Source organism: Glossina fuscipes, unplaced genomic scaffold (genome assembly GCF_014805625.2).
Source record: "Glossina fuscipes isolate IAEA_lab_2018 unplaced genomic scaffold, Yale_Gfus_2 109, whole genome shotgun sequence".
Classification (NCBI taxonomy): Eukaryota; Metazoa; Arthropoda; class Insecta; order Diptera; family Glossinidae; genus Glossina; species Glossina fuscipes.
In genome coordinates this window covers 752355-777269 of record NW_023998452.1, presented here as the reverse complement: position 1 = coordinate 777269, position 24915 = coordinate 752355, and the positions used below count along the sequence as shown (strand labels likewise).

Genomic DNA, 24915 nt, shown 5'->3' with positions numbered 1-24915 from the left:
TCTTGCATTACAAAATTTCTTTAATGATAAAAAATTGGAATCTAGGGAGGATTGTGAAAATCGACTACTAGAGTTTTTTGCAAATAGAGACCAGGACTTCTATGAGAGAGGCATTTTGAAGTTACCTTTAAAACGGCAACAAATCATACAACAAAACGGTGCATATTTGACCCAAATCGGACAATCCGAAGCATGTTAAATAAAGTCCTAAAGTTCATATAAAAATATTGGATTTCTTTTTCCCCAAACTAATATTATGTAAGCCGTAGTAAAAAAGAAATTAAACATTTTGTAATTTTTAAATATTTTAAATTTTATTTCTATACATATATATATATATATATATATATATATATGTATTTGCTCAATCACTTCGTATAATCATCATCATCTATGGTCTTTTTTTCTTTTTCTATTACTTTATTTTCACATTTATGTATGCTTTGAAATACAAGATTTTTGACATGCGTCTTTTCGTTCATTTGTTATACACTTAAGGACTAATTATTGAAATAGAATGCAGTGTCTGGCACAAAATTAATCTAACAATTTTTAAATAAGGAATAAAATCATGTCATGTATATATATATATAGTTGTATTATTTTATATGGTTTTATTTTCATAAAAATAATTTTCTCTACAGAGTTCTTATGTACAATTTTTATGAAAATATACTTATGACTGCATATTGTATGCATACATGAGTGCTTTTAAGAGTAATTAATTGTTTCAAGAAGTTTATGCATTTTATCTTAATTATTGTAATGAAAACTGAAAAGTGTTTTAATTTTATTTTAATTATTGTTTCAGTGTATTTTCTTTATCTTTTTTTCTTGTACCCAACATATAAGTGCAGTCAAGTGCAGAGCAAATGAAAGAAGAGTATATTTCTCAAACGTCTTCCGGACTAAGAGTAATTGTTTCGTTGGTTGAAATTGTGTGCATAACCGTTGACAACAGACACTACCCTTAAATCGATATTCTGATGCCTTTCTCAATGAGTGATAGATTATGAAATACAGATCATTACTGATTTGACGAACGATAGTGCTCGTCGATATTAGCTTTTTATCTTGTGTATGGCACACAAAAACTGAACACTAGGGTTTGTCTATATGTTAAGTAATTGCCTTCAGCTAAGTTTCAATTTCATTTTTCGGCTCATGCATCCGAATGTGCTCCGAAAAACATACGAAGAAAAGAAACGAAAAATTGAAATTGAGAAAATTACAGGATATATTTCAAAAATTTCCGCCCTACCACATTTTCATATTGTTATGAAAATCCCTAATCGAGTTCATTTCAGCTAATTATTTTTCCCACATAAATAAATTACCTAGACAGGGAAAAACCAAATAGATATTCCCGGCGCGTCATGCAGTTGTCGACCGATGAAAAAGATTAGTGCAAAGGCAGGTTAATGGATTAAAAATAAATTTATTAGTAATGCGGTTGTAAAACTGTACATGAATAGACTATTTGCGGAATGCAATCTAGACAGTCGGACGAGAACATTTGAGTCGAAAAAGAATGCTAGATTTGAGAAGTCGAGAGTGCTGCCAAAGTAAAATGTAAATAGTTCTATCTCTAAACAAATTGATTGTAAATAAAAGAGTCTTGTAGTGAAATCATGCAAAGAATATCCACGATTCAGTGATATGAACTGTACCCGAGAAAAGCGAATTTCGTTACAATATTTTGCATCGTGCCAAAGAGAAAAATGACCAATGGTATATTTTAGATATATTTGACATATTATACGAAGAGAGGAAAATTTATTTTTTTCTCCAAACATGAAGAGAAAATTCGTCTTACGACGCATTGTAAATCGCTTTATGTTCCTAGTAGTTTTTCTCAAATTGCTTGAATACTATGCCCATTGTAATCGGTCACATGTTATATGTCCCTTATGCGGAGAACTTTTTGGAATGAATGAATTGAAGCAACACGTGAAGGGACGACATGAAAAGTAAAATTGTACACAAGAAGAAAAGCCCATCACAATTCATTACAGCACAAATAATCTCATCCCACAATGGAAAACATCAGCAAAATGCAAGAAGCAATGCAGTCAAAAAGAGAGGCGAGTTCAACTTTCAGATAAAACCATCGAATACCACGGGAATTTTTAAACCACGGAGGAACAGCCACAGCATATTGCCGTAGAGGTAGCCTTCGGCCACTGCGTGCTTTTGATGGTAGCGAACATTGTTAGGTTTAGTGCTTATTCGAATACATCTCGAACGAAATGGTCTGATGGATTTTATGCACATGAGCTGTATGAGCAGACTGAAGAAATCAGGAGGAAAATGGATAGATCAGGCAGATGTGAAAAGAATTTATTTTAACGGTTTACGCTTTTTCAATTGATTGTATGTCCACTAAACGTGGAAAGAAAAAAGCAAAAATTTTTCAACATTTACTCCGCCCCAGTAGGCGAGAGTAGGTAAAAATCGCGAGTCCCAAGCCAATGTCCGGTGGTCGTAGCTATAGTGAGCGCTCACTTAGTAAAAGCATCACATTTATATGTTGGTGGGCACACATCCACTGCGACCATGGGCTGCGAGCATCACCTCCCCACTGCCTTTCTTCTTTCTGGGCGCCATTATGTTGCAAGAATAGGTGACATCTGCTGAGTCATTGATCATAGGTGAAGAAAAAAAAGAGGACACAGAACAGGAAATGCGATGTTACGTTGGAATAAGAATCTCGTAGAATTGTGGTCAAAAACGGTTCATATGAGTGACCATGAACGCCTTTTATATTATTTAGATTATTAGATTCTTACATTGCGTCATTAAGGTAACTGACTTAAACACAATTTTCGCAGACAAAGTAACTCAGCAAATCTGAGGCTTTCCTTTAAAGGGTTATAAAGAATTTAAAATTTGTTAAAAATGTTAGGGTATTGAACAATTCGATGTAGTCCCGAATGTCAAATGGACATTGTTTTAAAATTATATCTTATTGTGGGAATTGTTTTGACTTTACAACTAACATAACATTTGATTGCATTTTAAGTGTAACCACAATATTGTTTTTTCTTGGTTTTTTTTTTTGTTTACAAATTCAAATAATATTAGTCTACAATATTTTCATCAGTATATTTTAAGTAACATTATTGTTTTCTTTCTAGTTGTGTTTTGCTTCTTCTTCTCTCAAAAAGATTTTTTGGCATTATTTTCTAAACCATATTATGGTCAAAATAGTTTTTATTTTTCATATGAAGTTTCTTCACCAAACCATGACGACGACGATACTCTTTTGGATTTCTGCGTGTTGTGTTTTAGTTCAATTTTATTAGTACATCTCTAAGATATGATCGTCTAAGTTGGCACAAAATATCAAAAAAAAAAAATTGGGTAAAAGAGAAATTGGCACGAAAGTTTTGTATTGAAATTGAGAAACACTGTTCGATACTCTCCCTAAATTTCTACAGTCCATGCTAGGCTTTTGAGGTTTCTAGTTGTCTTTTCTTTTTTTTTAAATTTGGGAATAATCTTTGAAGGATTCTAATTGTCGGTGTATCTCGATTTTTGGCACTTTTTTGGGTCGTGTAGTAAATTATAGCAATTTTTAAATAAATTGGTCTAAATTGAGCTATTATTTAGAGAAGTCCGCCCAGGCATCCATATGTTAATGTATACATTATACTTTAAGATTATTACAGTGTGTAAAAAACACTTAAAAGAAATCTAAGGCTACTTTACTTAGAGATAGTTTTTACATTGAGTAATAAAACGATACCATGTTTTTTTATCGATTGGCCTGCTTAAGCATGCGTATTCTCTCTTTTTGTGCGTCGAATATCTTAAAAATAATCAAATATGCTGTAGATTGACGGATCGGATCATTGAATATTCCCCTTTATTCCTTACGTCTCACACAGGGAACCTTAGCTCTGGGAATTCATTTCATTTCATTTCTTACACACTAGCGAGATGTAAGTAAGAGGGTTGCAAGAGAAACGAATTATTTAAAAGAAAATCGTATATCTGGGACGAAAAAACCGATAGGAAAAATCATTTTCCTTCGATTGAAGAAGAGCAAGTAGGCAAAAAGCGACTTGGAAAAAACGCTACAAATAACGAGAACAGTATAGACCAAAATTCAGCTAACAGAGACCAAGAGATTGGAAATTTTCATACGTCAAAAATTCAGGAAGTGAAAAACGAATATCCAGGTTGCGTTGACTATAACTTCGTTCAATCAGTTCCTATGACTAGCACTGTTAGAATTGGCAGGGAAGAAAATTCGCTGCAATCAATTAGTAAAACAACAGAAAAGACCAAATATGTCGAAATGCTTTCCCCACGTGTAAGAAAAAGGAAAGAAAGACTTCGCTAACCCGTAAGTCAATTCACATCTCTTTCGTTTGTCTCGGTATTTCTCTCATTCATAACCATCTTCTGTACTTTACAATATTTGTTTAATTCAGTTGTGCACTCTATGGAAACTCGTGCACGCCTTAGAAACACCAATCGTTCTTCGTGTTCCAATGCCAATAACGCCGAAAGCTCAGGAAATGAGGTCAAACGCAAAGATGGCGCCAACTTTAGTTCAAAGAAATCTAAATGCGCAAAAACAAATGGTAAGAACCCATAAATAAAAGTACGAAAACTGTCTGTCATGGAAAGTAGCCTTAGCAATATATATATACATTTGAGATAAGCTAAGAGGAACTAAAAAGATTTTTGAATGGTAAAGTAGGCTTAACGAAGTTTTGGGAATTTCTGTTGAATATCCGGCGGTGGATTTAGAAACAGATCGCTTTTCAACACTGTCGTAATGATTCTGGATTTTAAAAACGAATTTTTCTAATCCAATTAGGAAATTTTTAAGCATATTTCTTTTTCCATTTTTTTTTAATTCATTTTTTTTTTTGTTTTCTCGTGTGTACAACAAAAGACATTTGATTTTTATTAAAAAGAAAAGAACAGTGTGTAATCAGACAACGAAAACAAAAACCCCGGCTGTGAAACAAACCACAGCAAGAAATATCCGATTGCTTTTTGCAAGATGTCTCATGAAGACATATATATACTACTCTACAATTTAAGGTGTTCATCGAGGAAGGATTCGAGTGTAAACAATAACAAAACAGGGGAAGAGGAAGAGGAAGCGAAGAAAAAGGAAACGCTACAACTGCTACAATGGGTCAAATGTCTTTGTTAGTAATTATTGGTCAAATGATTTATCAGTTCCTAAACGAACAAGATTGGTTTCCGACACTATTTCCCTTGTCCCGTATTCCCGTGCCCATAAAGAAGCAAATTGAAAAGAAATTGAACAATATTGTCGTTCAGATGGTTTAAATATTACAGTACGTACAAGGGGGACGTCACGAAGAAATGAAAACAGAAGTCGACTATGAGCGCTCTGGTCTCAGTCGTGAACAATATGTTAACAGAGCGCCACCTAAACCGCCTGTTAATTGTCGAGGAGAGCACGACGATCGTGATTATCATCAATCATTGCCAACATCGTCTGTCAATCGTGAACGCAGTTCCCGCAGGCACCAAGAACGCTATTCATCTTCGGAAAGCGTTTACCGGGGCAACAGCCGTGAATGAGAGCATTATCGGGAAAAACACAAAAAGAAACGCAAACATAAGCATCGCTCTCGTAGTCCCAGTCGAGGACGTTCAGAGCGAACGAAAGGACGAGAGCCGAAGACGAGTGCCATCAAAAAACTCCCAATTTTTGTTTAGAGTTTTCAGTGCTTTCCTAACAAGAAGGTGAAGTTTATTATTATTGAAGATTATTATAATCTTAAAGCTCAGGTCTATATGTAAACAGAATGCCGACATATTCTCAATAGCTTTTCGTGCAGACCGCTATAGAAGAAGTAAACTTTGTTATGATGTAAAGAAAAATGTTAAGCTTACGATTAACTGCTTTTATTCCCTTTTAAGTTTGGAAAATTGTATCAAAAAAATCGTGATTTAGTAGCGGGATTCTTTGCATTGTTGTGCCTTCGGTATTACAAATTTAGCCTAAAGCTTATGCTTTCATATAAATACACAAATGTTGATCATGAATAATGGATTTGACGATTGGGGTGGCTATATGCAGGCAAAGATTACTAAATTGGAGGAACAATTTAGTAATGCCAGCAATCCTTTTAAAAAATCTGATCTTTTCGCGGGCATTTCTATTTTTGTCAATGGTTTAACAGTTATTGCCTATAGCAAGCGAGTTTTTGCGACAAAGTGTCCGCAATGCTGCAGTAAAGTTTCATTAAATTTGACATCAATTTCTATTGTACTTTATGTTTTTTATGCTAAAAGATAAATGAGCGAGAGAGAGAGAGATAGTTAAAAAAGAAGAAAAAGAGAAAACCAAAAAACATTTTATAAGCTGTGTGAAAAAAGTTTCTCACACAAAGATCAAGTCTTTAAAAGAGGTTAGTACTCTTTTCATAAATATAAATTTAAAAATTTAATGTTTATACAATAAAGGAAGGAAACATTTATATAAGGAGTGAGAAAAACAAATGTTTGCCTGAGAAATTTCGATGCCAATATCTCCGAAATGAACAAAGTTTTGCTATAAGACTTTGAAAGGAACCGCTTGGCAAAGTCTCTTTCCAGTGGTACTAGCACCTTGCCTTTAATTAACATGTTTAAAAAAAATGAAGAAAATTTATAATTAAGTCCATCATTATATAAAAACTAAGAATAAACATTGGTAAGGAAGATGATGCTGTCCTCCAAACGATTATTCCGTCGGACTGGAATAAACGCCAATACGGATTGTTATTAAACAAAGTTTTCAACTTTCGTGTTTGCACATATGTAACGGCGCTTGGTAAATCATTCGCTCGATTCCCGTTAATAACGAACGGAAAATTGTCGAACAATATATTGATGAAAAGGCCTCGTTTTGATGTTAAATAAACTCATTTGTAAAAGAAACAGAGACTACCTTTGATTCCCTTGGCATTTGACAAAATGCTATCAACAATTTAATATTGCCCCTCAAAACATTTGATAAAAGATATCAAGCGCTTTATCTTAGCTCAAGAAGCATATATATTTCTTTCACTTAATTTTACTTATTATCTGTCACGACAAGTTTAATTAGTAATTGCAATTAAGCGTTTAAGTGTAATTGAACGTGTTTGAGTCTGTGGCGAAAATCTTAAATCTCTCACAAAGAAATGGAAAAAGTAAATAAATAATTGTCAGGGAGTTTTATAAGTAAGGCAAGAAACGCTTGAACGCCTTATATTGCTGAGCGAAATGTTAACAAAGACTATCCATTTTCTCTTAGCTAAATAACAATAATGACACTTGAAATTGTATGTTAGTTGGTGCAGTAGGTCTTGCGGTCAAGTATCCATAGAAAAACACACCATTAAAAGCAAAATTGCTTATGATATACAAACACACACTCACACACAACAGCTAGCTTACGGTGGTGCTCGAAAAATGCTTTCAAAACGAAAAAAAAGGTACAAAAAGGAAGAAAAAGCAGAAAAGTGAAAATTATTTTTCTTCCTTTTCTTTAATCCATGCGGTAACAGACAACAAGAGCAGCAGTAACGTCTTTTTATTTTCTTTTCACTGGATTTATAAGCGCACTAGAAAGAAGCAACACAACGAGATTATATATGTGTATGTGCGTGAATTTATCACGACAACATTCAGTGAAGTGCAAAAAAGAATGGTATGGAATAAAATATTACAACAACAACAACAACAATTTGTGGCTTTAGAAAAAAAAAACTTCCTATCCTTTTATTCGTTACTCGTTTTTTCTTTTTCGCTTTATTGGTAATGATTTTTTATGTGTTGTTGAAATATTTAGAATTACTTTTTAATTGTTGGATGGAAAGATTTGCCATTTTATGGCAATGCGGTTTTGGTTTAAGGTTTTAGATAATATCAAGTTTACCAAGATACCAAGATGGATGACATCACACGAAGGAATACTGAAATTTATTTATTTTTTGATTTCAAATGAAAATTAATCGCCAGCGCATTGCCTTTATATTAATGTCTTTTCACAATTCCGCTCAAGCATTGGTCGATTTTTTAAGGATTAATAATGCCTTCCCCTTTCAGCTTTAGCTTAATACAAACATTTTTTATACTTCCATACGATTACTCTTTCTGAATTTATCTGAGCGTTTAATAAGTTGTTGGGAACGGTTTCGTGTGAAAACCAAAAAAAAAAAAATTTTTTCCTAGCGAAGTAAAGCACACTCGTTATACTATTCACCGTCCCCTACGTTTATACATAACTCAGTTTTTTCTCCTCTTACCAGGCAAAAGCAACGTACTTGCATAGGGATAGAATCGGAAGGGCGGGGGTTTTAATCGACAGGCGAATGTCTTTATTGAAGAATGCTCTTAAACGCAACGCGTAAACCTCCTTATGGTAATACGGGTCGTTCTGAAGCAATACCTCAACAGTGACATTGATCGAATTTACATAAAAGAAACGCTGACAGTGGACTAGTCGCCCCTTTTCTGTAGTCTAATATAAATTTTGTTAACATTTCTCGGAAGATTGCAGTTCAGCACGGTCACGCGGCGGGCTGCAATTTTCAAAAGCGTCTTACACGAATGTATTTATTATAAAATTAGTTTTCGAAAATAAAATAAAACGCCTTTCTAACGAGAACATAAGTTGCTTTATATAGGTATAAATTTTGATTGGAGAAAAAGCCAAATTGTTTCTTTTGCTTCAAAGAGAGAAAATATATATCGCAAGGAAGCGGAATTCCGACATTCTTAAAATTTTTAAAAGCATATATGCATCCGACCAGAAATCTTCAATTTTAAGTGAAATTTTGTTGAAGAGGGGTGGAAAAACCGCCCGGCGTATTTTCGTGCTAGTAAATGAATGGGAAATTCACGTTCTGCTAATGGTGGAATAAATTCTTCGATACTTTTTGAATAATGAGTACTGGTGGTAGTAGGTGAATTTTCTTCTTTTGTAAGAGTGCAGTCATCTCTAGTCTCTAGTCCAACAATCTTCGCGGGTGGACGGCTGCATATATCATTAGAAGCGTCTTCATCCGTGACTTAATCACCGAATTGGTATTCCTTTTCGTGTGCGTAACTGTTTTGTTGTTTCGTATACCAAAACCAGTCGGACTTGAGAATATGAGTTTGGTGGTTTTTGGTTCTGGCTTAGCCTACGTTGCATGTTCGCCAACCATCGTTTTCGATTGGTCAGAGCAACGTGCTCTCATTTCATTTGGCGTTTTTACTCCAATTCCTACGATCGGCGTTATGCATTTCGTATCTTCATTGCCATTTGCTTCACGAAGAATAGAGTTTATTTGCTTGCTTGGATTACTCAACTCAAGGCAGTATTAACAGTCGCGCAGGGGAAAGTTAAAATTGTAGCAAACCAGTGTTTTCGCTAGTTAGTACAGAAATTGAGGGTGGTGGGGGTATATGGGAACTGGGTGGGAATATGGGCGGTATATGGGAACTACAAGCAGAATCAATTGCATCAACTACTGCTTTCAAGAGCAGCAGCACATCCCTTCATTTTATCGATTCTCCGTGTATGACGTTTAATACTGCCTTGAGTAACCCAAGTTACAAAATGTTCAACGCTGAGCGTAGGGATTGGAGTAAAAACGCAAAATGAATTATTGCACGTTGTTGAGCAAGCGAAAACGATGGGTGGCGAACATGCAACGTAGGCTGAGCCAGAACCAAAAACCACCAAACTCATATTCTCAAATCAGATTGGTTACGGAACAACAAAACGTTTACGCCCACGAAAAGGAATACCAATTCGGTGATTAAGTCACGGATGAAAACGCTTCTAATGATATATGCACCCATCTACCCGCGAAGATTGTTGGACTAGAGACTAGAGATGACTGCACTCTTACGAAAGAAGAAAATTCACCTACTACCCCAGAACTCACTATTGAAAAAGTACCGAAGAATATATTCCAGCATTAGCAGACCGTGAATTTCCCATTCATCTAAAAACACGAAAATTCGGCTGGCGATTTTCCACCCTCTTCAACAAAATTTCACTTAAGATTGAAGATTTTTGGTCGGATGCATATATGCTTTTAAAAATTTTAGGAATGTCGGGATTCCGCCTCTTTGCGACATATATTCTCTCTGAACCAAAGAACCAATTTGGATTTCATCTCTTTAAATCAATTATATTTTATATCTTATACAAAGCAACTTGACTAATCCTCGTTAGAAAGGCGTTTCATAGGAATTACCTTTAATTGGGATCCGCTGAACGGAAGAAGAGTTAATTTTATTTTATTTTCGAAAACTAATTTTATAAAAAATATATTTGATTGCGCGTACCTGAACATTTATTTGAGAAAGAAATATATATACATATATATGTTGAATATTATTCAGTGAAAGGCGATTTTAACCGAGGAACACGATATATATTAACCGGAAAATGCCAGATCGAAAGAGAAAAGTAAGTATCCGAGATGTTAAAAGAATTTATTATAGGCTAGTGACAGGGGCGACTAGTCGATCGTCGGCCTTTTCTTTAATATCAATTCTGTTAATATCAGTCTCGCACTTAAGCTTCAAAACGACTTGTATTGCCATAAGGAGATTCACCTTTTGACTGACGACAGTCTCTAAAACGCGTTGCTCACGTGAACGAATATATTCGCCTGTCGATCTACTCACTAAAATATAAATTAAAAAAATAAAAGCAACATTTCATCATTACCTATAAAGTTCACGTTCCCGCAAAATGGATGAAGTTGAGAAAGTAGAATGTAAAAATAAAAGAAAATTTTTACTTGATTTATACTTTAGTCATTAAAACTTTAACGTTAGAAAGTTCGTTTTTTTTTTTACAAAACATCTTTTAATCCGGTTTTCTCTCTCTTGTTTTTCATTAAGAAAAATAGTTTTTGCCCATTAAATAAATTTCTTTTATATTTTCCTTCACCCCTTTTTTTTTCTTAAAACAACAAAAACAAAAAAAGGAAACGTTTCAAGGATTTTAAAAGAATTTGTTTAATACGTTTAGTTTTTAGTTAGTTTTAGTTTTTTTTTGTTTTATTTCTGAATGCAAACTACCCGATAGATAGATGAAGATATGGGATAATCGTCAATACGAGAAGGTATGCGGGGCACTGTACCTGCCCCGTGCACTGGATAAAACAATGTGTTATATACACAATCTGCTCTGCTCTGTTTCTATTTGTGTTTTTAAAAACGTGGACAATTTCGATAAGTCGGCGCAGCTTGTTAGTTATGTTAATGTTAATAAGATATTATGCTACAAAGTTAATTGCTCTAGAAACAAAGAACATTGTGGCTTAACATTCTTTTACATTTTGTTAATATAAACAACAACACTAACTGGTAAATATGTGAAGAACATTAACATTTATGGTAAGTGTCTCAGATATGATTAAATAGAGGCGGCCACCAAGTTGAATCTTAATTGTCTAAATTTCGCTTCTTACAAACTGATTGATTAATATCGGCTTTAATTTACTTTCTTACTACCAGATATTAATGCCCGCCAACTTGCGTGCCTGAGAAGAGACTCATGAGTTAGACGACCAAGCGCTCGATGCGTTTATGTAGAATTTCACATTTGCGTTGGCAACCGAACATGGTCGATGAGGTTGTGATAGTTCACGTTTGTACCGTTTGTTTAAAGTGTTGCATGACTCTCTTCAATTCATTGTCTTGACAAAAGGTACTCACGAATGCCCCGTAAGCGAATCTGAGGCTCATTGGTAAAGAGGTATACAAATAGGAATTTGGTGAGAACCACGAACCGATACTGTTTTAATCTTACAATTTACGCAAATCAGTCTAATATTTACACCTTCTATTTAATTGCAATATATATATATATATACATTATATAATTGACGAAACTTCTGAGAAGAAAACGCAAACGCAGCGCCATGGTCACTTTTAAAGCAGCTATGAAATTTTTAATTCAAATACTGAATGTATGGTTCATTTGCCATCAGCCTCCTGTGGTGTGTGTATTCGAATTCGCGCCTAAAACTTGGAAGAGATTACCATAATACAGATGGTGTCATCAATTACATTCTACTTTCGTCACAAAGTGAGGCGACAAAATGTGATGTGACGCGCAACAGCAGACACGTACGAGAGCGTCATCGAGGCCCAAACGTCGTGAACGTGAGTGGACTACAGCATAGTAAAGTTCCTCTTGCCAAATTTAATGGTCGAATCTCATGGACTGATTAGCAGCGTGTCATGCAGTTATCAGCATTTGAATGAAAAATTGCATAACTGTTTTTAAAGTAACTCTGGCCGTTTGTTTGCTGAATTCATCATCGATTTCTTTTTTTCATCTCGGATATATATGTATTTGTGCAAACACAGAACAAGTGGTAATAAGTTCCAAGGGTAACAACACCGGTTTCTCTCTTCTCTGGATTCATCCCAGGCTTCTACTTTTTTTTGCTCTTTGTCGATCTCGTAAGCGTAATTCTCAATTTCATTTGTTATTAATAAGTATTGATGCAGAAAAGCTTGCATCACACAAACACATTGAAGAGGAATTGCGGACACTATTGCAATAGTTAGTTAAATACATCAACTTATCGACCTATGATTCTGACGCCTACATACAACAGTGCCATTACTGCTATCAAGATGATAAATAAACTCTGGATACAACGGCGAAGTTAATTATCTTTTCCCTGCCATTATGGATACGTGAAAACATCCAGATAAAATTCAGTTACTTATAAGATTGTGAAGTTCTTCCTTGGCTTCCTCTTTAAACTCTAGAGACACAGTGAAACGATAAAACTTATTTCCTGCGCCATTACTAAAAAGTGAACCCACTCACCTAAAATTCTGGTAGCTATCACTAAGATGTGTCATATATGCATAGCAAGCAACCGTAGGGAGCGCTTTATGGTAAAAAACGAAAATGTTTGGCTTAATATCGTTTCTTGAGAAATTCCGTTCCGAGACTTCCGATATATTAGAAGATCCCTGTCAAGTCGCCTCATAGTTTGAATATCTTCTGTGCCTATAATTATTTTATGTTTTTTTTTTTTTTTTTTTTTTTTTTGGTTTTTCTTAATGTCATTTTGTCACTTTGAGAGTTTGTTAAAATATCCTAATTTATAAAAAAAGATAAAGGAAAAACATAACTACTTACACAACTACTTAATGCATACATATACGCAGCATATATATATATATAACTACTGAACTATTTCAAACTTACACTATAATAATAAAACTGATACGCATTCAATAATACATACATACCGACGACACGATGTTTACGATTATTTTGTCATTCCATGATTTTCTATCACCGTTCACACGATGTGAAGACAATGCGATTTACACACCGTAGGCAGGCGGCAGTCTCTTAATGAAATGGTGCGTATTGTTGTTGACGTTGTAGCAATGTTTGTCACCATAAGCTGAATTTTCTCGCACTCGGCGCCAGTTGTTTTGTATCAGCGACAACAATAGAGGGGGCAGCAGGCGATGACGATGACGTTGAAGATAATGTTTTCACTGTTTGCGTATGCATTATGCGTTGTTGTTGCGGCGGTGCCGTATGATCATCCCCCATAGAAGTTTGTGTGATTGAATTAATCGTGAGGTCTCGTCTTGATTGTTTCTGTTTGGCTAAATTTAATAATTCCATAGGCAATAGTTCACTGTTGAGGGCACACGCTATTTGCCCCGAATCGGGTGTCATTTCAATATAAAATGATTCGTCATCTAGAATGGCCGAGGAAGAAGCTGATATACTGCTTGCTGTACTGGAACTGGTGCTTTGAGAATTTGCCGAACATCTGCTATTACGAGCCGCCAAAGTGCTATTGTTCCAATGTTGCTGACTTTTTGTACTAATGTTTGTCGTAGCACTGGTTCTTACTATTGGTATGACTTCGGTAGCCGAGGTTTTTTGCAATTCCCTAACATGCAAATTATGCAGGGGTGAGCTATAAGGCGGTTGTTGACGCGCACTATGATGCCATTTTTGCACGCCTTCCTGGTAGCTTAGAAAACTATGTGAATCGTCTTCCATAGAAGAGTTGTGACGTTGATGGGGACGCAATTGGGCAGTGGCAGAGGTCGCGGAGATGTGTCGCCGCCACGGGATATCGCAGCGATACACATGCATTAGTCCTAACAAAAGCACAACAAACAAACCCAATGACATCAACAACACTAGGCCGGAATGAGAATTTCTTTTATCCGACTTTCGTATATCTAACCAATGCTCTGTTTTTGAAATTTTTACATCCTGCTGCTGTCTTTGTTGTTGTTGTTGTTGTTGTTGCTGCTGCTGCTGCTGCTGCAGCTGCTGATGTTGCTGCTGTTGATGTTGCAGCAATTGTTTCATTATCATATCATGTTCATGCTGAAAGGTATGCGGCTCGTATATAGCCTTAGCTCCTATTTGGTGTAATGGTGTATTAACCGTGCTGTGTTTATGGCCATGGCTTTCTTTTGTTTCTTTAGGCCTTAATTCTTGAAAATTCATGTTATCGAAAGTCTTTGCTATGACTTCATTATCTTTATTTGTTATAAAGGTATGTTGTGGTGGCTGTGGTTCATGCTGTTTGGTTATGATAGTCATTTTCTTCATCACCAATGAGGGTTTCTTTGCTTTATTGATGGTAACTTCTGTTGCGTTCGATTTTATGGCTTGAATAGTCGTCTTAACCGTTGCCAAACTCATTTCGGAATCAGATTGTTCTTTATCTCGTAAAGCTTTTGTTAGTTGGCTTTTATCCAGGAACATATTTAAATGATGTTGTTCTCGACGGCCATCGGCGTAAGCATCGTTACCCTTAATATATTTGGTTATCTCGTCTTTGGTTTCAATGGTTGCTTTGGTCATTGGTTTTTTTTTGGTTAATATTAGCTCATCTGCTTCTACCATTAGATTTTCTCCTTTATGCATTAGCAGTGGCGTACCTATCAAATGTCTATCTCTAACCTGTAATTGTAAAGGTTCATGCCTGTGACGCTGTTGTTGGTGGTGTTGTTGCCGCTGCTGCTGCTGCTGCTGCTGCTGCTGCTGTATTGCAGATGTCATTGCTTTCGACGTTGTTGTTATGGCCTGTCTTGCCATTGTTGTTGGCAATGTACCAATTTTTTCTTCATTTTTCAATTCATTCTGTTGCTGCTTTACTTGCTGGGGTTCAACGGAAATGCACTCTAAAGAAGAAGCATAAAAGCAAAGCAAAAGATAACGTTACTGGAAAAAACACATGTTTTCAAAAATTCAATTTTATTACGTCTAAGCAAAAATTTATAAAATTGCTTTGCTGGATATACACGCAGATCAGAAATAATAGCGTCTACACTAAAGGTTAACTTTTAGGTTATTTTTGCACATCTTTAAGTACTGCTTACTAATCGCTTCAATTACAAATATTCGCGACATTTTAAACCTTTTTTTTTTAAATCCTAATACACGACTGTTTCTTTTCTTCCCCTATCCGTCAGGACACGGCTTGACATTTACTAATGGCTAAAGGGTGAAAAATTAAAATTTTGAAAACTACTTCGTCTTTTAAAAAATAATTTCGTTGAGTATACACTTATACTGTTGCATTAAGTAAGTCAATGTTTCCACAGATGTGCTGACGAAAACAGAAAAAGATAATCAAGACAAATACATTTGTCTTGCCGATCGAGCAAACATTACAAGTGCCATATATCAATTTCCTCCTAATCTGTGCGACTGTCGTGCAGTGCAATGCGTCCGACCATGAAAGAGAATGATTGACTTTGCTGAAAGCAGTTATATGTATCATTGGCATCTCGAAAAGTGGTACACGTGGAACAAGTTTGGATACAAACTACTCTTTCCTCTCATACAAAATAAGATGCAATCAAATTTTTCAATTAGAGCATTTTTGCAAAGCCCAAAGTCAATTTGAGGAGAGCTTGATGCTTTTCTTAGCGATAAGTGTGAAAAGAAGATGTTCTTAAAAATAAACAGAAACGAGACTTTTTCTACATTATTTTGGCCCTGTGGTATTGTTTTTACAATACCCTGTTTCTAAATTCATTCCTGGGTCTTATTAGATTGAACTTGTACGAGGTCGTTTTGCGTTTTATGTATTCTTTGAGATAACGGTTTTATCCGCGTAAGCATAATAAATATTCTAAGAAACGAGAGTATACTTTTGTTTGCCTTATCGCACACAACGGCTTTACTTTTAAATGTTGAAATGCAATCCTGAAAGAGTGCAATTGTGTTTCTTACATTTTATTTTTGATTGCCGCTCTCATAATCTAAAAGTTGCGGGTTCGATATGTTTAAAGGTCGCATATATTATATTAACCCACATTTCGTCGTTTTAGACATCTTTGGCATATCAGCGTCCTTTTTAAAATAGCTGTCATTCAAATTTCAACGATATATGGTTTAAGTGAAATCCGCTTAAATCAATTTTATTTATTGTTTACATATATACAAATGCATTGTGCACGCTATGTATGTATATTCTTATATTTCTGTGGCATATATAACGCTAAAAATACGCTAAAAATTGCATTTAAACTTCATGTACTTACCACCGACGTCATTCGAGTTTGATTGCATACATTTAACAACAGCATTGACATCATTTTCAACAAACGCATGATCACTGCTATTGTGTTTCTTCTTGTACTTTATCATCATGTCCTCGACATTCGTTATGGTGGTTGCCATTGTCATTGTTGGTGTTGTCGCTGTTATTGCTGTTTTGTTCCACTTTACTGGCAATGTATTAGTTTCATGAGATGCTATTGACGTTGATGATGATGATGATGACGGTGATGATGATGATGATGATGTGACAATCATTATTTTGTTGTTGCTATTGTTAGTAGTCGTAGTATTGCCATTGGCTTTTCTATTGTTATTGTTATTGTTATTGCTGTTGCTGTTGCTGTTGCTGTTTGGTATTAAATCTTTATTGTTAAGTGCCTGCATATTTGAAGCTAATACAATATTAACGCTGTTGTTGTTGTTGCTGTGATTTATATTTTTATTTTTATTGCTAATGGACATATTAACGTTGTGGGTGTTGGTTTCGGTGTTCGCCGGGTTATCACGGTTATATATATTTGTGGATCCTAAGGTTGAATTTAATGCTTTTAACTCGAAATTCATATCTGTTCGCGGTACCCGAGTGATAGAAACACTTGTAGTTGTACTTGCTATAGTAAACGTTGTTGTTTTGTTTGCGGTTTTGAATTTTAAAGAATTTATGACTTTTGGTTGAGTTAGTGCTGGTGCTGATGCTGATGCTGGTGGTGCTGATATCGTTATTGCGGATTTTTTGGCCGAAATAATTGCTGTTGCAGCTGTTGTTGTTGGCAACTCTGATAAATTTGCTGCCATTTGTTTTTCACTGAAAGTTTTATTGTGATTGGCACGTCGTTCAGCTCGCACTGTATTCGGTATGTCTTCCGTTAATACAGCTGCGGCAGCAGCAGCATCCAACTGGTCTCTGGTTGCTGCCAGTATTGGAATTTCCGTAATTCTCTTCTGCTGTCTACTGTGTTGTTGTTGCGGTTGTGGTTGTTGTTGTTGTTGTTGTTGTTGTTCAGGAACTGTTGTAACTTCTTTGCGAGTTACAGAATTCCGTAAAGTTTTTGTGGTAATATTGCTGTTGCTGTTGCTGTTGCTGTTGCTGTTGCTGCTGTTCATCTTGTTCTTATTATTATTTTTAATGTTGTTTTCATTTTGTTGTTCTTTTTTATTTTGTCTTATTTCAATTTTTGTTGAATCCGTTGTCTGAACTGCTGCATCCGTAACTACTGCTTCATTATTTTTTATTTCTATTGATGATAAAGTTCTTTGTGCAACTGTCGGTGCTAATGTGGAAAACATTGTTATTGTTGTTGTTGCTGCTGTTGTTGCTGGCGTTGGTGTTGTTTTTACTGCCACAAAGTTTGAATTAAGACCTTCTTGCGAAATATTTTCTTTTTTAATATTTAATTTAACATTTGCGGTTTTCTCTTCATTTTCGTGGCAACTTTTTTCTCTTTCCACCTCTCGCGCACAAAACGGAGTGAATTCTTCTTCTGTAGTTTCCTCCATTAAATTTTCGCTTTTCTTTCGTTCATTTTGCTCTCCATGTTTTTGTTTCTCGTCTTGGAATTTTTCATAGAAATTATGTATTTTAATAAATTTCCTTTTTAAATCGCTACTCATCGTCGTCGTCGTCTCTTTGGCTTCCGTTTTATCGTAAAATTCTTGCTCTTCTTCCTCTTTGAATGTTAAACGGCAACTACTCGCCCATTCCGCGATACCCAATAAATCGCTGCATTTTATGGGATTTTCCTCCAACATTAGATCACTCAGCCTTGGCAGAGTATGCACAATGGCCTGATTGATGCCACGCAGGTCGGACGATTGCAAATTAAGTGTTTGCAGTTTAGGCAACGGTAAAGCCGGTAAATAAAGCAATTTATTGTAGGATAAATCCAAAGTCTGCAAATTATTTAAACCTTGAAACGATGTCAGTTGTAAATCCATTATATCATTGTGTTGCAAAAATAAATGTTCCAAAGAATTGGGTAAACTCATGGGCACCTTACGAAGACTATTATGATCGAGCATTAATATTTCAAGTATCTCTAATCTACCCAAAGCGTCGTCTTCGATTTCCTCAATTCGGCTAAAAGATAAATCCAAATATTGCAGCAATGGATAGCTGTCCAAGTCGCCGCAATTAATGATCTGTAAATAAACCGCATAAAACAACAAAATTAAACCGATTAGAAAATTTCGCTTTGCCTTTTTTTCATTTCCATTTCCTACGCAATGTAATAAATTAGCCTTATATTATTTTATATATGTGTTTACATATATATATATATGTATATACATGTGTGTATGTTAAAATACTTTTAGCCTTTCTTCTTTTCGCTCTTATTTATTTGTTTAATGAGATCATGTCGTTGTCGTTGTTGTTGTTCTTTTGGTTTTAGAATTTATTTGTTTAATGAATGCTCCCCCTTCTCTCATTCGAATGTGTTGCTATTTGTTTTCTACTTTTTTATTTGTCTTGTTTAGCTTTATTTTGTTGTCGTCGCTAATGTTTTTGTAGCTCAAGTACGTGTGCGTATAGCAAGCCTGTTTCTTTACTTTGTAAAACTTTCCCTAGAGTCATAAGTCTTAAGAATTATTCTCATAATTTTTCTTTGCTCTATTATTTATGTTAGAAAGCAACAACAACCACAACAACAGCAACATCAACGTCTGTGTTTGCTTTGGGAAAAATACGCAGCAGTAACCAAACTTTCCTTTTTCTACATATATATTGATAAATAACACTGGGAATGAATCTTGAGTAACATAAAACATTACTGAGATTAAAATGTTTTTTCTTCTTTTTTGTGAAGTACCTGGAGATAAGTCAAAATAGATACAAAAAAATTTATTTTCTTCGTTTCCGAACATTTATCAATTTGGTCCGTTCGTTAGAAGTGGGGAGAGTACCATACTATTTGAACCCTTTGAAATCGAACAAGCACTGCAACAAGGAGGGCATAGAGTAGAAGATAGATCTTAGTCGCTAGCACACGATACGACTAATAGAATTTAAGAGTATAGGAAATAATAATAATAATAACTCATCACTGCTTACATAAATATTCCAAAAGACTGGGCTTTCATAAGTTCGTGACATTGTATGTATGCATATAATGCATATGATGCATGTGTGCATCGCGAACAGCTTCACTAGCCAGCCAAGCTGAAGAAAGAGGGAAAAAAAGAGAAGAGAAACTCGTGGCATGCAATAAAAACGCATCCAGTGAAGGTTAAACCGGATTTATGGAACCCAGTCACATGGAGGGAACAAAAACAATGGCGATCTTCTACAGACGTTTCGAGCTAATCGGGTAGAAAAACCAACCGATTAGAAAATGAAGATGACAGGATCGTTTGGCACAAACAAGCAAGCTTAAAAATTAAAAAAAGTAAGAGAAAAAATTAAGTCGTCGCTAGTAGACTGTTCGATGTCCAAAACAAAAGCCTTATTGTTTACCGTTATGACCATTTTTTTTCTCTTATTAAGAATTCTTTAGAAACCAGTTTTCATTAAGGTCAGCGGCCTACGGTGTATGTACTTGGCTTGTTCGAAACGTCTATTAAAAATATGCCATTTTCGGCTAAGATTTACTTTACTGATTTTGTAACTGAGAGACTGAATCGCTCTCGGAAAAATAATGCAAATCTCATTAATATTTTTTTTTCCAATTGTACTAAGTATCTTAAAGTAGTGTTGCGGGGACGGTACTACCCGTAGTTTACCTTGAGGCGAATAACAGACTTCGAAAATCTTAAACGTAGAAAAATATGAAAAATGAAGTTCAATAGGAAATGAATTGCGTCAAAAAAAAAAAATCAAATTATGATCGATACAATGTGTACTTCTGGGAGATAGAAAAATTTTTCGCAACAATCGGTAAGGCATATTTTTGGGCTTTATTTTTTACAATAATATAGAAAGTATACTTCTAGGCGCTGAAGGTGAATTTTTTTTAACAATCGATACAATACACACATCTGCACCTAATCACGAAATTATATAAAGCATATTTTTGGGCGTTAATTCTGCCTACTTCTTTTAAAGGACTTATCTAAAGTCGTAGGTCCTAAATGTAAATTTTCGTTAGAAATTTCATAATAATCGATGAAACATGCTTTTGAGCGTAAAAATAATCTTTGGGTTACCCGGCAAGGCGATTACAATAATTTTTTTGTTTTTTTTTTTTTTTTTGGCTAAATCGAATCGCCCTTGTGAATATATTAAGTCCACTAATCCTCTACAGCATTGTTGCTCAGTGAGATATTACACTTATTCTGTAGTGTACAATCCAGACATTTATTTCTAAAAGTGAAATTTAACCATTTTGCTGTGGTTTCTTAATATCGAAAAACCAAATCTGAGAATTTCATTTTAGTTTTGCTATTAGAGTAAGGAAGGAGGGCAGCAAATAAACAACTTCAAAGGATCCCGCACAGTTAGTGTGTTCTCAGAGGAAGTTGACAAAGCATCCACTATCCCAACAACATTCGCATTTAAATGCTTTGATTACCACAAAAAGCAAGCAAATAAAAAGCATGTAACTTTGCAAGTTAAACTTTATAATGCCTGATATAAACGAAGACAAAAGGTGATGAGAAAAAACAAACAAAAAATGAAAACATGCTTTAATTGTGTTTTCCCCATTTTAAATGTAGTTTACAACAGCCACACACATATATATATATATATATGTAATGAATTGCTTTATGTTCACAAAATATATAAACAGGAGGGAAAACTTCAGCATATGCTGCTGCTCTTCTTTACTTTATTTTTCTATTTATTTTCTCTCCTCTTTTTTCCCTTTCTTTAAATCTACACAATTGTGTGTACGTACATGATAATTATAGGCCTTAAAACTTTTGTTCTTTTGTGGTTCGTTTTCTTTATCTTTATTGTTATTTCTAGAGAGCAATTATATAAAATTATGAATACCTGCATATACACAATCAAAAAAAAAAAAAAAAAAAAAAAAAAAACAAAAGGAAGAAACATTCTTTCATTCACAACCAAGATTAGGTTGCATTATATTTGAAATCATTATGTGAATAATATAATGCTTCTGGTTTTCGTGATTGTATTGTATGACCAAAAAATAAACACAACTTATATGTTAATGTGCGGTTACATGCGATTTATATATTATGGGATTTTGTAAATTTGTCTGTTTCGGCGAGTCGAACAACGGATATATATCTGATGTTGCTTAATGTTTGTTGTTTTACAACCAACTATAATGTATATCAGACAAACACAACTCACACTTCGCACCTTAATATCTTAGCTTTATGTTTTAGCTTAACTTGTAATCCCTTTCTGAATATGATTTGGGTATTTTATATATATTATGGCCTTCATTTGTATGCAAAAGCAATTTTACCATCAGAGATTTTTGAAACTTTCTACTTTTCAAAGCAGATTACACACAATAAATATCCAATGCCCTGCGTTCCGTATGTAAGTGTACGTGTGTAAGTGAATACATCACATGTTAATGTGCACTATTAACGTATTGACTTAAAATCTTTTCACCACCGCTTTGATACATTTTCATATGTTTGGCAATGAAATTGTGCAAATAAAAGGTTATGGCAGAGTTTCAGGCCAAGTAATTATTAACGACGCACACTGTAAAACTTTACGTAGCGTTACGAATGAATAAACGGCAACCGTACGAATTAAACCAATAAAAGTCTGTAATTAGTGGCAGCGTGAGGTTGAATGCTCTCATTTTATTATTTGTAATGTTTGCCAATTAAATTTTCTTTTAATGTTCGTCATTAATTTGCTAATTTCACTCTACTCTCTACAGCAAAGCATACTCTTTGCCATTTTTTTTTTTTTTTTCTAATGTTTTTAGGTTTTTTGCCATTTGTGTGAAAAGTTATTAATTCAATGTACACTCCGAAACTTTATCTCCTCCTCCTCTTTCCACTGTTAACTAGACCTTAAATTTTGTTATTAAAGATGTGTAGAGTATATAGCACAATATTGCCGTGTGGCGTGGTTGGATACGTTAAGGTTCAGTTAATTGGGTTTCAGTAGCTACGAACTACACATCGCTTTGCTACAACAAGGGTATATACAATGCACGTGGTGGCTGGGGTTCGTATCCTCGACATTTCTTAACCCTCCTCGACGATTTGTTATTAAGCTTTCAAATAAACCCAATCTTGGTCGCCTATTATCAAGTATATACTAAGTAGTCTGAGGTGGAAACTTCCGCAACTCTTTCATCCCCTTTTCTTTTGGTTCCACCACTCAAAAGCATGCGAAGATTGATTATTTTTCCAATTTATGTACCCAGCTCTTGCCTACGCAGATGTTATCTGGCTTCCTTGTTGTAGATATTGACCATCTGACCATCAAGCATAGCACTACAAAATACCTATGCACATGCGACAAAACTGAAATGCTAGATAGTATCTGAAATATGACTTAAAAACAACAAGAATATCACACCATTTAACAGGTAATTGGCCCTGACACTATTGGACCATGAGACCATAAACACCATGTAGAAGCTAGTTATTATTAAACTATGAATTGCCGTTGAAGTAAGAATTTTTGCATTTTCAATGATAGCCAAATCGGTTGGCGGCCACAGGCATTCCTGGCTACCAAAAAGGTGTTTTCCGTTGTTTCATCATTCTATAAACCATCTTTGTCGAATCATATATAACTACAAGAATCCCCGACCAACGGTGGCAACTGGTCCCTGTACCGCAAGAAGCAAGAACACACCCTCTAACCCCCGACATCAGCGGATAGAAATGGAAAAATCGCTTAGAAATTGCTTTTGTCAATGTAATGATTGGGGCGTTTTTAGCGAAATGCAGTAGTCTTCGTTCACGAATAGGGGCAACATAAACTGTCAGAGTAGACAGAGGTCAATTATTCACATAAACGCATTGGTCGCAATAAGTTATTTATAACATTTATTAATTAATGTAATGAAAACTTCGTTATACAATAATAATAATCGCGACTATGATTATTAATTAAAGTAATCGTGAACAACACTAAAGGTAGAGATGTAAATAACATACGCACAATATAGGACATAAAGTCCAGATACAGATACGATCATAAATTATAAAAGGCCTTTATAATGACCTTAAAATCCACTCGGGTTAGAGTGGTGACGAATTTCATAACTTTACATGGTTAGCTGGTGTGGTACTTCGCCAGGCAGAAGAAGACTCATCGTCTGCTTAGATTTCTCGAACTGAATTTTCTCATGTAAACATAAGACATTGTGCACTAAGAAAGGGGTTCTAATGTGTGTCGAGAACCTATTATTTGTAGGAAGAACGACAATATCCTATCATATCTCCGCTTATTGAAGACGTACATGGCGCCATTTATGCCAACTTGCAAATTTTTGTTAGAAACATAATCTAACTTACTACATACATATGCTCCGTATGATACGAGCTGCACAACAAGACACTTAAGCAACTAATTTGGTGAAAACTGGAATATAAAAGATAAGGAGGCCCAGAGTGTTCGTAAAATATTACGAGTACGCATGAACTCTATGTAACCATCATGTCTCTCCCCGCTCAAGCGAGAGATGAGTTTAATTAAAGCCAAGGCTCTTGAGCGCTAACTAACTACCAAGCTCAATATTTCCATCGACCGCATTGATGCGTGGTAAGGAACAGAAATCATAGCCCTAGGTGATATTACAATGGCTTCAATTTTGCTTGAATCTTGCTTTATCTCGTTAAAATCAGACCAGAGGGTAACGCGCTCTAAATCATGATTTATTCGCTGGACTAGACTCTATACAATTCAAGGCGGGCGCGAGAGGTAAATTTGTGCTTCATCAGCATATAAGCGAAAGCTACGATCGAGACAACGTCGTTTAAAAAGGCACTAAATAAGATAGGTGCTAAAATGTGTCTTTGCGGGACATCAAATGTAATCACCATTGGTTGCTTGGTTGCTCTCTTTCTATTATATTATACTAAAAAATTAAACCAGCTAATTTCGTTTGTGTGATTTTAAACTGAAAAACGAATATAAAAAATTTATGCTAAATAAATTCTATAATTCAACGTACTAGGAATGAAAAACCGACTAAGTTGAATTGGCTTGTTTTTTCTGGACCAAAAAAGCGCGTCCCCTTCTCTGACAAAGTAAAATTTTTTATTTTCGGTTTATTTGGTTATTGCTTTTATAATAATAGGGTGGAGGAAAAGCTCGGTCGTATTTTAAATAGCCAGGTAATTTTTCTTGTAAACAAAAAAAACTCTGGCTAATGAGTCATTCGGTTTTTTTTTGTTTTTTTTTGTTTTCTTAACTGCTGTATAATATAAAAGGAACTTCTATTACCGTTCATCATTTACTTGTGATATTTAAA

The 24915-nt window shown here is 34.9% G+C and overlaps 2 protein-coding genes across 3 annotated transcripts in view; one reads left to right on the top strand and one right to left on the bottom strand.

Moving 5' to 3' along the window:
* The window catches only part of LOC119638707 (protein timeless homolog), a 244359-nt gene that overhangs the window by 112045 nt on the left and 107399 nt on the right, over window positions 1–24915 (top strand). The window lies entirely within an intron of this gene.
* LOC119638784 overlaps window positions 12509–24915 on the bottom strand; it is a 64490-nt gene continuing 52083 nt past the window's right edge. For both annotated transcript variants that reach the window (XM_038035791.1, XM_038035792.1), the window contains exons 3-4: window positions 16534–18691; window positions 12509–15165 (exon numbers count right to left, since the gene is read on the bottom strand). In XM_038035791.1, coding sequence (XP_037891719.1) covers window positions 13400–15165; window positions 16534–18691 — 3924 coding nt within the window. In that variant the 3' untranslated portion in view covers window positions 12509–13399. The remainder of the gene's footprint in view (window positions 15166–16533; window positions 18692–24915) is intronic.